Genomic DNA, 13,552 nt, shown 5'->3' with positions numbered 1-13,552 from the left:
TTTCGGGACGAGCGAGTCTCGAACCAAGACACATCGATGGAGGAAAGTCGCCTTACGTTTATACGCGAGATCGTATCGTGCACGCTAGTTTCATCTCTCGCGGGATATACACGTCTACGTGTGTGTGTATGTGTGCGCGCACACGTGTGTAGAAGCAATACATCACATCGACTCGATCCTTTTCCTCGATACGACGAAAATACATTTCTTTCCCGCACGACGAAAGGAAGGAAAGGTCTCTTTCGATCGATTAAATTACACGTTGCGTGCGACGGTTTATCATTCACGTTACTCTGTACACTGTACCTGATTGCCTTGCAGCATGGTTTCGCTGCGTTCGTAGTAGAACGCCTGTCGCATCGGGTTCGCCGACAGGTTTTCCTGCTCGGGCAGATTGAAGGTGGCGTACGGATAAATGTCTTCGGAATATTCGGGTATTCTTTCCAGGGCGCTCACCTCGCGACAGGGCGACTGCTGCCCCGGCTTCCTCACGGTCGCGTAGTACTGTTCCCTCTGCTCCATGTTGTGCTTGTTCTCCAGCGCCGCCTGGGTTTGCGAGTTCGGATCATTCGCTCTTCCCGACCGTTCCGCGTCTGCAATCATCGCGATTCGCTCGTGTAAGTGACAACAACGCGATCTGTACGTGGGAATCGAAATCTCGAGAATCAAACGAGAAGTATATCTCGACGCTAAACCATTTCTAAACCGTTTTTCCAAACGATTCGACTGAAACACTGTTACCACCATCACCATCATTGGCGTTGCCGAAGAGAAATTCGAGCCAGGCTTTCATCGTCTATCGTCAAAGTGTTTGAAAGCGAACAAAGGACTCGCGTCGATTAAACTTGTAACAACACTTATCTCGAAAAGGAATCGTGGTTATCTCGTAAGTGCATAGCACCTGCCATCTATCGAGCATGGAGCGGGATCAAATTTTCGCCGGAGAGAAGATTACTTGGCGAAAACGAGGTGGATGGAATTCGACGATCGAGAAACTCGTCGTCGCGTTCCACTAATCGTGGTCGCGTAAATATTTACCAGATCGTTCCACACGTGCCGGAAGAGGAATGATCGTAGCACGTTACCGTCAACAACGTTGATATAATTGCGTGAAACGCGCGTGGAAATACCTCGTTCGCCGGTGCTTTTAATTAATCGAATAGCACGAGCTCGAGCGTGGCTCGGATTGCGATTGGATAAGTGGTCGAGTAAAAAGTCGCGTTCGTGAAAGGGGGAGGAAAGAAACGAAGGAATGGCCGAGAAGGAGGGACGAAAGGAATCAATTTTAGCAACGTTGATAGCGATATCTCACCATCTCTCGAAGAATGCACGGTAATTGGAACACGATATCGCGACGTTTAGCTACTCGATAACGACGAGTGGCACGAGTGTGGCGCCAGCACGCTCTTCCGTCTTAATGCAAATTGCCGTTACCGTTGAAATCCTATCCCGATTCGATCCCCTCGATCGAAACCCTTTCGTCTTCCCTTTTCGAAATGAAATGAACCTCCTCGAAATGAACGCTTCGCGGCACGGAATCTAGATGATCCAGATCCAGATGGGCCAATGTCCTTTGATTAATCTTTGATTTTATGCAACTATGATTCGATCGAGGGAATTAGAGAGTTTAGTGGTTGAGTAGAGTGGTTGATCAGAAATGCAATCGTAGTAGAGTTATATGATCGAAAAGCATAGTTTGCGATTGGATAGGCAAAGTGCAAGAATACATTGGGTGAATTTCGTTATAGAAAGGAGCTGTGCGATTCCGATACAACGCAGAATTATGATTTTCACTGTGTGTATTCGTGTTATATATATATGTTTAAATATAGGCAATTAGGATCGTTAATTGAACATCGATTCGATGGTTCTTTGTTTGATACCGCTTGTTTCAATACAATACGAGATACACATCCGCCGGCGATTTTAATTATATGTACGGTTATTTGAGCACACGCGATAACGATAACGCGGAAACGAATTCGAATTTTCGGGAATATTTTCCCGATTCCAATGATTCGTAAAAGCGTTGTAAAAAATGTTCGATAAGATCGAATGATGAGATCCTTTGGCGACGATGGTACGTTCCAGAAATCGATTCGATTAGAGTTTATCCTTTGATATCGTAGGACGAATAATGGTGGAGGACTTACGTGTTTTCAAGCAAAAGCAGACGCCAGCCACCGTGAGGAACACGGCTAGAAGCGAGATGACGCTAGGCGCGAGCACGTGGGCGTCGAAAAGAAGCGAGGTCTCCTCGGTTTCGGGCAGGTGCTCGTCGTGTATTCGATTACTGCCGGTCGGCGACAACGTGGTGAACAGGTATTCGGCCTGCGTCGAGCCCGCGTTATTGTACGCAGTGACACGGAGCTCGTATTTGGTGCCGCTATCCAAATTCACTATGGAGAATCTCGATTGTGGTTGCACGTTATTCGAAACTGCAACAGAATTAGGGTCGTTGCGTGAAACAGACCGCGACGACGCGTTGGCGTTTTACGTTTTACGGAGGGGAATACAATTTTCCGTTCGAGGTTTTCGAGACTTTTTGCACGTTTTACCGTAAATATTTTCCTTTGCTTTTTCGGATCGATCGATCGATCGACCGACGAGAAAAGCAAGAGGAAAAATTGGGCACTCGAACGATGAAACTATTCGAGGGAATTGAATCCGAATATTGAACGAGACTTACAGAGCAACCAATCACCGGATAACCTCCTGTATTCGACCACAAAATAGAGCAAAGGGCAGCCCCCGTCTTGCCACGAGTTCAACTCCAACGTAACGAACGTTTGATTCGCTTTGATCAACTGATGCTTGATGGGTGGAATCGGTTTCGTCCCATTCGTCTTCGCCGACTCGATCTTGCTCGCGCTTCCGCTACCGATCCTGTTGAACGCCGCCAACGTGAACTGGTACCTGGTCCCGCACTGCAATCCTTCCAGAAGATGCGTGTTCGCCTTCCTATCGATCATCACTTCCTCCCACTCGGAGAACTCGCGACGATAGGCCAACAGGAATCCCTTGATGGGGGCGCCACCATTGTCGCCCTGTTTCCATTGCAGTTGGACAGCGTCGGTTGTGGTGCCGGTGGCGAGCAGAGTCGGCGGTGTTGGAGGCACTGCGCAAAGTTGCACGATTAACACGGCGGTTTCGACCGATTATTAATCGCGTGGAACGACGAACGCGGCGATTTCGAACGAGGAAAAAGAAACTCGACGAAACTTGGTAATCCGGAATTTTCAAAGTTTATAGAGGATAGAGACTTTATTCTCGCCGGGACGAGTCAATTCCACGCGGGAAAAATTTTACTTCTATGTACTTTTTTTTTTTTTTCAGAAACTATCGTCAAACACGATCATGCGAATTCGAACCTCGGCGAAATCGATTTGATTATGATTTGCGTCCCACGATCGAGTCGACGTTTCACGTAACGAGGAGTTCGAACAGCGTTCCACTGTTTTACGAACAAATTTTCAGCCGTGGGCGAATTATGCGCGATAATTGTGCGACCACCGCAACGAAAAAACGATTTGGTTTTTGCAACTTTTAACGAACCCTGTTTCATCCCGTCGATGACAAGCTTTTTCACCCCTCCCGTGACCCGTTCCCGTTCATTACCGCGATGATATCCGCACGATGCGCGCGAAAAGGGATTGAAAATTTCCCAGAGAAGGAGGGGGACACTGTTCCGTGTCCTGTCGTCGCGTTTTCGACGGGAACGCGACCTGTTGACCCGATTCTCTTCCCCGTCGTGGTTACTCGCGCGGTATTATTCGTTTCTCGCGAGAACAACGTTACCAACGACACGTCGGTAAACCTTTTACGCGAGTTTCGAAGAAGAAGAATTTTAAATCGAATCGAAAATGGATCGCGGGGAAAAAAAAAATTTTTGTATCGAAAATTATCGAAAGTTAATCCTTAACCAGTGGCGAAATTGAGTCTGTGCGACGCGAGTCCGATCTTTAAACCTCTATGAAATATAATTTCATAGAACACGAGTCAATCGATAGCATTAACAATTAACAAGAGATAAAAATATAACTATTATATATATGCACATAGAATTTTTCAGAATTTCGCAAAAAAAAGGCGGAATCCCTTCCTTTATCGAATAACGGGAAAATTATTGCCAAACGATCCCGAGGGACGAAGAAAATCCCGATCCGCTCAACGGGATCTTATTCTCTCCCAAACGACCAAGTTCCACGTACCTTGTACTTGCAGCGTGTACACGATTTCATCGGAACCGAGGGAATTCTTCACGTGGCAGGAATAGTTGCCCTCGTGAGTTCTCTGCACGTTCCTCAACGTCAACGCGTTGTCCGCCCCTATGTCCGACCTGTCGTGAAAAACCCTGATGTGATCACCACGCGCACGTATACGTATCTCTCGCTCCGTATTCCATCATTTCTCTCCACCACTTACTTCTGCTGCAACTTGACGTCGCCTCGACGCCATTCCACCGTGGGACGTGGAATACCGACGGCGAGACAGGCCATATTGACGTCCACCCTCCAAGGCACTACGAGCGGCACTCCGAACGATATTATAGCTGCTGGAACTAATTAAAAGTCCCGGTTATCCTTGCTCTTCGTTAAACTTCCTCCAGCTATGATCCGTGTTTGAGTTCACTTTCGAAACTTCCCTCGTCGTTCCCCTCCCCTTCCCCTCTCCCCTCTCCCCGTCACTTTGTTTCTCTCGAATTATGTATATGTACATGTGTATATATATATATATGGTGTAGGAGAGGGGAGATCGTATTCGACGAAAAGCGCACAGATTTCTATTAACGATGACGCGTGTGAGAGGGTTATGGATTAAAATGCATAATTCTCGGCACTCTGCGCCAACTCTATATATATATATATATATATATATATATATATATATTCGAGCTCGTCGATCAACTTTCACGAACTCCGTCGAACTGAAACGCAAAGAATCGCGGGAACAGGGTCGATTAAATATCCCATGCATACGGAACGAGATTGCAGCGAGTGCCTGCAACGTTTATCGAGAAATCTTGTTCTTTTAAGAGCAAACTTGTTCCGTGAAAAGTATAATACAGCCGAGGAAAGGAGAATATCTTATTGTATCGACGTTAATTAACGATCAGTGGCTCGATTCGGTAATTGGTTACTCGATGATGGTCAATTGTGGTTAATCGGCACGAAATAGTCCAATTACACGATATATATATATATATATATTTAACAGTTTTTTTCTATAACATTCTCACGCTGCATTTTAACCGAGGCTACTTGTACACTTTTATTGTATACATTCGTACGTCCCCTTTCTTTGTCTAAAATCGATCCTTGGAAAGATCCATCGTGCCAGCGCGGCTTCGCATCGATACGAAACCAACGATTGCGCGGTTTTATTCCTCGGGAGAGTGGCGAATTTTTCATAAAACTTGCACGTTTCATTGGCCCAATTTCCCCGCGCGTTCACCGCGCGATCGTTGGCGAATCGAGCCGTTGGAAATCGATTCCTCGGGGAGGGAACGGCGAGGGGGGGAAGAGAAAGAGAGGAAACGGGGGAGGAAGGAGGAAGAACCGTTTTCCTTTCCCCGAGGAAAGTTTGGCCTCGGGATGGCTTACCGGTATTGCTCAGTTGAAGTTTGATGACCGGAGTTCTAGGTCCTTGCCCTATTTTGGTGGAGGCCGTAACCCAGGCCTCGTAGGACTCGCGCTGCTTCAGCCCGGTCGCCTCGTGGTGCAGGTTCTGCGCAGGCAACGAACTCTTAATGGTCTTCACCTCCTGGCCCTGGTCCAACACCCGGATATGGACGGTGTACTTGGTGAGAATGCCGTTCGGTCGCCGCGGTGGCAGCCAAGATATCACCACCGCGTCCTCGTTACTGGTCACGGCCTTCACGCGCTCGGGCGCGTCCGGAACTAAGGCAGGAACGAGTAGCTGGCGATCACTGGCTTCCGGATACGGAGCGGAAGAAACGGACAGTCGAAACGGGGGAAACGCTTATTGCTCGTTAATCGATCGTCGATGGAAGGGAGAGGGAGGGAAGAAAGGTCGTTTCCCTCGTGTTTAATTTTGGAAAATCCAAATTTGGATTCGATCGTGGAGAATAAATATATATAAAATGAAACGTTATTTCGTGGATTTATATTCTCTTCTTGCGGCTAATCCGATAGAATTTTACGAGGGACACGTTACTACTCGTGTTACGTCGCCACGATCGCTCGTCCTTCGAACTTATTCCTCCTCGAATCGTGATTTTTACTTGGCGATATACTTGGTCACTGTCGCGGCAAATGACCAAGGCAAAAAGCTTTACCGAGCTTTATCACCGTCCACGACCTTTCCTCCTCCGTTATTCAACCTATCATCCCAGAGAGCACAAAAATTACGTACATCTCTCATAACTTTGCAAGTCTCCAAAGCAAAACTTTCCCTTTATTTATCGCTTCGTTGACGCGCGATTAAAAATCTCTTGTTCGTTGGACGGGCACGCGACGAATCCGCTCGCGCTGAGCATCTGTCATTGACGACCACATCCGGGGCCCCGCGTTTTTCTTTTCGCGATGCACGCGAAATTTTACGACCACAGGCCGCGCTCACGCGTTTCGTTTTGCCGAGCGTTATTACGAGTTTCGCGATAACGCGATACAATTATTCGCGACCCATTTCCGGCAATTTCCGCGGAAATTCCGGGGCCGCGTGCACGCCCCAACGTGTGCAGCTGCGTTTAATGGAAAAGCTAGTCGAGTTTCCACGATGAGGGGGCGATTGCCGTCGTCGCTTCTCTGGATATAACGTTACTTCAAAGGAGCGGCAAAGTTTCCGTCATTGACTCTTTGGTCCACGTTTCCACGCTCTCGTTAAGCAGCGGCACCCGACCATTCCCCCAAATTCACGGCTGCAAGCGCCCCCTCCCCCGTTGTAAAGCGCACTCGTTCCCACTCTCGAGACTCATCTTCGAAGAGAAATTTTCCACCGTACCTGACGCAACTTTCCGTTCCTTGTTAAAATGCTAATTAAACGATAATAAAAAACGCAAAAAAAAAAAAAAAAAGAAAGTTGTCCCCGATCGATTCCTACTTCTAATTTCAAGAAATTTTTGGATAATTTAATTCGATTATAATTTTTAGCATCGATATCGCAATGGATGATAGCCCATTAACGTTTCGATAATCCCACGATCCGGCTTCTGGTCGACTTACGTCCACGATCCCCTAACAACCCCCATCATCTAACAACCCTCCGATCTGCGGGCCAAAACGACAAACTGGCCGACGATCTCGTGGACATATTGACCTATCGAAACATCAACAGCACGGCTCGCCGTAAAGCATCCACGGCGGAACCGCAGAGGCACAACGCTCTCTCTCTCTCTCTCTCCCCCGATCCGGTGGACGCGTGGAAAATTTACTTCTGTTTGCTCGTGCCCGTCGCTCGTTTGTCTGGCGCAGAGGGAGAGGAAACAAGCGGGAGCGAGCAAATGGTTTACCAGTTTCTTCGGTGGTGCAGGATACAGGGCTGCTCGTGACACCCTCCCCGGCTCTGGTGTAGGCGAGCACCTGCACCGTGTAATTGGTGTACGGGCTAAGTCCGTGCAGAACCGTGCTCAATGCATGGCTGATCTTCGTCTCTCTGCCCGCCTGCTGCTCCAGAACAGCGCTGCCCGCCTCGTACAGCAACTTGTACCCCTGCACGACCCCGTGAACTTTGTCGGAAGGCGGCGGCTTCCAGGTCACCTGGATGTTCTGCCCGGTCAGAGCGGCGCACGCCACGTTCTGCGGCGAGGCGCTTGGAACTGCGCCGTGTAAAATCGTGGTGATCAGGAATCGTGATCGGGACGAAAATTAAGCTTTATTTATTATCGTGGAAAGGAAAACGGAGAGAAGAACGGAAGATCGGGGAGGGCATGGCAACGGTGTCTGTGGAAATTGGAGCGGGGGCGGGGACGACGAGACGGGTCTGGTTACCGATGCGCGCCACGGCAAATGGCGCGACTAGGGAGTTTTCAGTTTCGAGAGGAAATTCGAGGACAAAGAGAGGAGAGGTAAACTGGTGTCGAGTGGATTGTTTTTGCGTTGCTGATTGGAAGGCTAGAATCCCCCCGAGTGGCAACTTCTTGAACCGAGGCGAGGAGGAGTGGAGGAGCGATCGATCTGTCTTCGCTTTTGCCCGAGCTCGTTATTCGAAAACGTGTTCTGTTGTGCGCGATGTTGTTTGCCACGGATGGGAGGAGGACTGTCTCGTTAACGGCGCGGAACGCCGATCTTTTTCCACCGGGTCAAGTGTCAAACGGGGGGAAAGGGCGCGCGTGGCACGCGTGTTGTGCACGATCCATCGCGGTTTCCGCGGAACGCGAAAGGCTATTCCTCTTCCTCGAGAGGAAGGAAGCTCGTTCGACGGTTGTCCGTCTCGAGTTCTCCCCGCCAACGAGCAAAGCGGGGAGGAAAATCGGAACGCGGCCGCCGAGTATTTACGCTTTCCTCTCGAGTAAACTCGCGCCACTGAAGTTTCTTCTTGTTCCAATATATATATATATATGTGTGTATGTATAACTGTCGAAGCGTTGTTACAAATTTTCTTTTTTCTCTCTCTCTCTTCCCGTTTTTTCTTTACACAGATTATGGAAGCAGGATTATCGTCGAACGACGCCTTTGTTGGAAAATGTGTTTCGACTGTTTCCTCGAGCGTTGGCAAAGGAAACCGCGCAATTAAGCCGTGCCATTGTTTCGAGCGGAACGGACCACGGAAAATCGCGCGAGCGTTGAACGGATTTCATGCATCGCGGCCACTCCCCGCTAAACTCGTCCAAACTCGAAGCTCGATTCGATGTTTGGAGGAATGTTTCGCGATCTGGACATCTCTATCCGTCGCTGTTTGCGAATTAATCGATCGTTGCAACACCTTCACGTCACGCCTTCTTTCGAAAACGGGTCTATAAAGTACACCGGTTATCTGAACGAGCGAAAATCTTAGGAAAAGGAAAAGAGAGGAAGAGGGAGATATTAGAATTCCGTGGATTCAAATAGAAAGTGGAGCGACGACTCAACTCGAAATAATTTTGACGAACAGTCTCGAAAAAGTTGAAATTCGATCGATTTCCAAAAATGAAACAATTTGTTTTATTTTTTTAATCCTCTGCACAGATTTCGTTGGGTGAAACTCAACAAGTTAGAACAACGAGTCATCCGATTAAAAAATAGAGATATGACGGTTAACGAGCCCCGCCTTGCGAGATGTACACGCAAATTTTTTAAATCCCCTTTCTCCGCGTTGTTGCGAGTTTCTGAATGTAAAATTGCACCCGTGAAAATTAATTTCGTATAAAAGCGAATCTCTAGCTTCATCAGCGCTCGAGAATGCGCCGCATCTCGTTCTATGTTATTTCGAATACCGCTAAAGTCTCCAATTATCCTTTATCCCTCGATATAGTTGTTTTATTCGATAATACGTTATTTCTCATTTAACAGAGAGTTTAGATCGAATTCTAAGGTTAAAGAAGCTGTTGCTCCACTTTCGATATCTGTCGCATTACGTAAGAGAATAGAGTTTCTTTTTAAATTTATTAATTTAAACCTCTGGCCATGGAATTGAAATAATTTATTAGACTTGCAATTTAATCGCAATTAATTCGACGACCAGGAGATCGTTTAAAAAATTTTCAAAAAAAAAAAGAAGAGAGAGAAACACAAAAGAAAGGAGAAATAACCTTGATGTCGTTCGCTCACCGTCTTCGAGAGTCTGCACCGTGACCGGGTCAGATCCTGGGCCGTCTCCTTTATTATTGAACGCCTTCACCACGATGCTATATTGGGTGTACTTTCGAAGTCCGGTTAGCCTGTAGGAGCCATCGCCGTTTTCCGTGATTCCCACTCTGGTGATGTTCACCGATTGATCATTCCCGCTGAAATAAAGCCACGATCCGTGTTTCTCGGGGCGGAAAGATAAAGCGCGAGAAGGAACGGCCGGAACTCGACGATACTTAAACCCATCCCGTGGAAATTGGAGCGAAAAATAGTCTCCTGATTTCTCCACGTTCCTCCCCTCCTCGATAATCGTACATATATATATATATATATACAATCCATTCCAATCCGATATCAAATTTCCTTTCCTTCGGAGAGGAAGGGCGCGTTTCCGCCCCTCGCCTAACGAACCGGCGCGCGATCCTTCGCGAATTATAATCGAGAATCCAAAGAATCCCAACGAGGGGCAAGAAATCGGAGAAATTCCATCGTTTCGGGACGGTTAACGATGAATTTTATTCGAAATCCGTCTTGTCCTTCTGCCCGAGACCGAGATTATCAAAGTTCCGCTGGAAGTTTTCCTCCAGCAAAATCCTCCTCGAGATTCGTTATACAACGAAATTGGCCTCATCGTTCGTATAACCCGATTTAATAATCGTAAGTATAACGAGAGACGTCGGCGAGAGACGAATTGCACACGTTTGAAGGGGGAGGAGAAACGTTCGCGAAACATCTGTTACGAGAGGAGAGGAGGGGAGGGAACAAAAGCGCGGCGATTATCGTCCGCGAGTCCTCCGATCGTCGTCCATTGTCGACGCGGAATCGCAGCGATAATCGGGCAAGACTCGACGGGATCAGGTTCTTCGTTCTGTTGCTAAATTCTACGGTTCTCGAGTGTGCTTTGGAAACTATTCTAAACAGCCGTTAAACGGATAACGATACCCTAGATTGGCGTAGCTGATGGTGTATCCGAGAAGTTCGCCATTCCACAGGGATCGATCGGGTGGTTGCCAGGTGACCTTCACTTGCTGCGGTCCTAAGGGTTCAGCGATAACGTGTCTGGGCGATCCACCGGGAATCTCGCCGTCGGTCTGGGCCTGTTGTCGTTGCCGTTGTCGTCCAACGTAGCGATTTTTTCGTCGATCGATCGAAGGTGGATCGAAGAGTGAAAGGAGAAACGTTCGATACGTTAAAGAAAATGGCGAATATGTTCGAATATATTAACGAAAATATATAATAAGATGGATAAGTGATATAATGATAATTTTCTTTTTTTTCTTTTTTTTTTTTTTTTTTTTCTTTCTTTTTTTGAGATATGCTGAAATGTTTTTTGATACTGACATGAAGGATGTCGCTTGGCGCTGATGTTCCAAGATGATTTTCCGCTAGCACCCGAAAGTGGTAGGAGGTCGCCGGTTTTAGGGGCGATACCAGCGCGACCGTGTTGTCCCCTGCCACCATCTTCTGCGTGTTGTGCTCATGCCACACGTCTTTCCAGCAAAAGGCAACGACAACGCTTAGAGGGTTTGTGTGCATCGTTGATCGCTAAGGTAATCGACGAATTTACGAACCGCTACGACTTTCGCGCGTACGTCCGTCTTACTCCCCGAGGCGGTTACCACAATGCCACCACAATTTCGCAGCACCTTATACGTGTAAGAGGCATCTCGTCGACGACGGTTAAAGCGTCTTATAAGCCAGTTTCGACCTCACTGTACGAGAATTCGAAAGCGAAGATCGCGTTTCTTCGTCGATGACCTTTCCAAACTTCCGAGATGAAAGTTTATCGAAATCAATTTAAACCGTGTTACGTTTAACGTGTCCGTCGTTTAACGCCTGTTGTTGCTTATATTCGGAGCAACAACATCGAGAAACTTCTTTACCAAAGCTTCTGCACTTTACCCGATTTAAACTTTGGAAAAATAAACTTTTCACGAAGGAAGACTATCAAGGCCGCGAACGTTCCCTCTCATCTTCTTAGGCGAGAACCGACCGACTTTGACTTCTGGCTTTATCATTGGCTCGAAAGCGACGAGGATTCGTCAGAGGCACGTAAGGCGGCGTCGAGAAACGAGGTTAACCGGCGTCGAGAGAATTAGTTTTTGATAGTCGGTGGTAGAGTAGCTGGTAATCCGCCTCGAAGCTGTCGAAAAATCGAACGTGCGAACGTGTACAGGAGATCGATGGGAGGAGAGAGGGGGAGAAAAAAAGAGCAAAGGTGAGCGAAAGAGATGGTACGCAAGGTTTCCAAAGTTTTGGAACAAGTTAATCAAATGTATCCCCGCTGCGAGTGAGCCAAAAAATAAAAAAATAAAAAAATAAAAAACGCAAGTGCGTTTTTTATCACGTGCCCTCGATGCTCGTTCATACGTGTAAAAAATTCATCGCTATCACGCTTTACTCTGGAAACAAAAGGGAAAATGAAAGAGAAAGACAGGAAGAGGGGAGAAGGGAGAAAATCGAAATTAAACGCGTGTATATTTAATTTCAATCCCGTGGCCCGCGTAAAGAAAAGAAAAATATTATATATATATCGATCGATACGAATCGAAGAACGATCGCACGTTCGTCAACGATCGATACACGATTGGGGGGGGATATGGCGGGAAAAAGGAATCACGGCGGATGATAGCGGATATATCCGACTCGGTGCTTGCCCTGAAAACGTGTTTCACGCGCGTTCACACCACGACACCTCGCTGTGACCTTCCATGTGTTAAGTTCGATAATTTAGCGGTGGCCACCCGATTCGAGTCGATTAGGCGTAAATGAGGACATCCCAAGTTAACGAGGGAGATTTGGGATCCTGAGGGGGAGGGGAGGGGCTGGTTAAGCGGCGAAAGAGGGGGAGAAAGAGAGAGGGATGGTATCGCGTGGGGTTGATGCTCCCTTTCAAAGAGAAGTTTCCCAACTGGTGGAGAAAATAAAAGCACGAGACAGAGCGGAGAGAAGAAGCACGGCGTCGACTTCGCGGGCAAACTTCGACTTCCTTTTCGTGGCACGCTTTTATGAAAACCCTGACTCGCTCCTCCTCCTCTCTCTCTCTCTCTCTCTCTCTGCATTCCGCTCGATATAACACACCCTTTCGACCTGACTCTGGTCGTTCGCTCGACGAAAAAAAAAAAAGAAAAAAAGAGAAAAAACGGGTCATTCCACGCGACGTAATTAAATATCGTGAAATAATATCGTGAAATACAGCGTGCCGGTCCAGTTCTCCATCGACGACAATACGTTTGATTCGAGCATCGGCTAAAACTCGGTGACGACGGCTTTCACGAAAATTGAAAAACTTTTGCCCGGCCCGGAGGACCATTGCGAGGAGAAAGAAGCTGCGAGCCAAGTAAAGAAGCCAACGACGCTTCGAAATTAATTTTTCCATTAAAATGTAAAAAGCGAGAGGGGGTCGCGAATTGGTGGCTCGCTTTCGAGGAGAGGGGAGAAGGAATGGTTTATTATTTCGTTTCGGCCGAAAGTTGGTCCGCCCTGCGATCGAAAAGTCGTGGATATAGAAAGCTGGGGAAGGAATTGTGCTCGATGTCTGTCCAATCAGCGAGCGAAAGAAACGGAGCAGCGATCACGATCATCGGCTTCGGATTGATTATATATTGTTTGCCATATTGCGCTATAATTTCATTCCCTCGATTGGCTTCGGAGCCAGGCGGCCAGGCTATTGATTAAACTTGAGATCCAGCCTGACAGTCCAATAATGGAGTCTTAATGTGGCATCGTCGAGATATTACGAATCAAACTCCTCCCGACGTCCGGCTGCTTCGTAATGAAAACGACGATCCGTTGCCCCGCGGATGGAAAGCAATTAAAATATAGGC

General features: G+C 47.5%; 1 protein-coding gene across 12 annotated transcripts in view; it reads right to left on the bottom strand.

Annotated features, from left to right (window-relative positions):
* LOC122717783 (Down syndrome cell adhesion molecule-like protein Dscam2) overlaps nucleotides 1-13,552 on the bottom strand; it is a 119,300-nt gene that overhangs the window by 1,599 nt on the left and 104,149 nt on the right. For 10 of the 12 annotated variants that reach the window (XM_043942237.1, XM_043942178.1, XM_043942205.1 and 7 more), the window contains 10 exons: nucleotides 11,067-11,215; nucleotides 10,668-10,822; nucleotides 9,708-9,883; nucleotides 7,472-7,777; nucleotides 5,604-5,900; nucleotides 4,426-4,561; nucleotides 4,212-4,339; nucleotides 2,690-3,118; nucleotides 2,154-2,438; nucleotides 307-593 (listed from right to left, as the gene is read on the bottom strand). In XM_043942237.1, coding sequence (XP_043798172.1) covers nucleotides 307-593; nucleotides 2,154-2,438; nucleotides 2,690-3,118; nucleotides 4,212-4,339; nucleotides 4,426-4,561; nucleotides 5,604-5,900; nucleotides 7,472-7,777; nucleotides 9,708-9,883; nucleotides 10,668-10,822; nucleotides 11,067-11,215 — 2,348 coding nt within the window. The remainder of the gene's footprint in view (nucleotides 1-306; nucleotides 594-2,153; nucleotides 2,439-2,689; nucleotides 3,119-4,211; nucleotides 4,340-4,425; nucleotides 4,562-5,603; nucleotides 5,901-7,471; nucleotides 7,778-9,707; nucleotides 9,884-10,667; nucleotides 10,823-11,066; nucleotides 11,216-13,552) is intronic. The other 2 variants (XM_043942195.1, XM_043942219.1) reach the window with 2 other exon arrangements.

The sequence above is a fragment of the Apis laboriosa genome, unplaced genomic scaffold, assembly GCF_014066325.1.
Source record: "Apis laboriosa isolate Shangri-la unplaced genomic scaffold, ASM1406632v1 scaffold11_cov152, whole genome shotgun sequence".
Lineage (NCBI taxonomy): Eukaryota > Metazoa > Arthropoda > Insecta > Hymenoptera > Apidae > Apis > Apis laboriosa.
The sequence above is the reverse complement of the archived record's forward strand: the minus strand, read 5'-3'. Positions and strand labels throughout refer to the sequence as shown.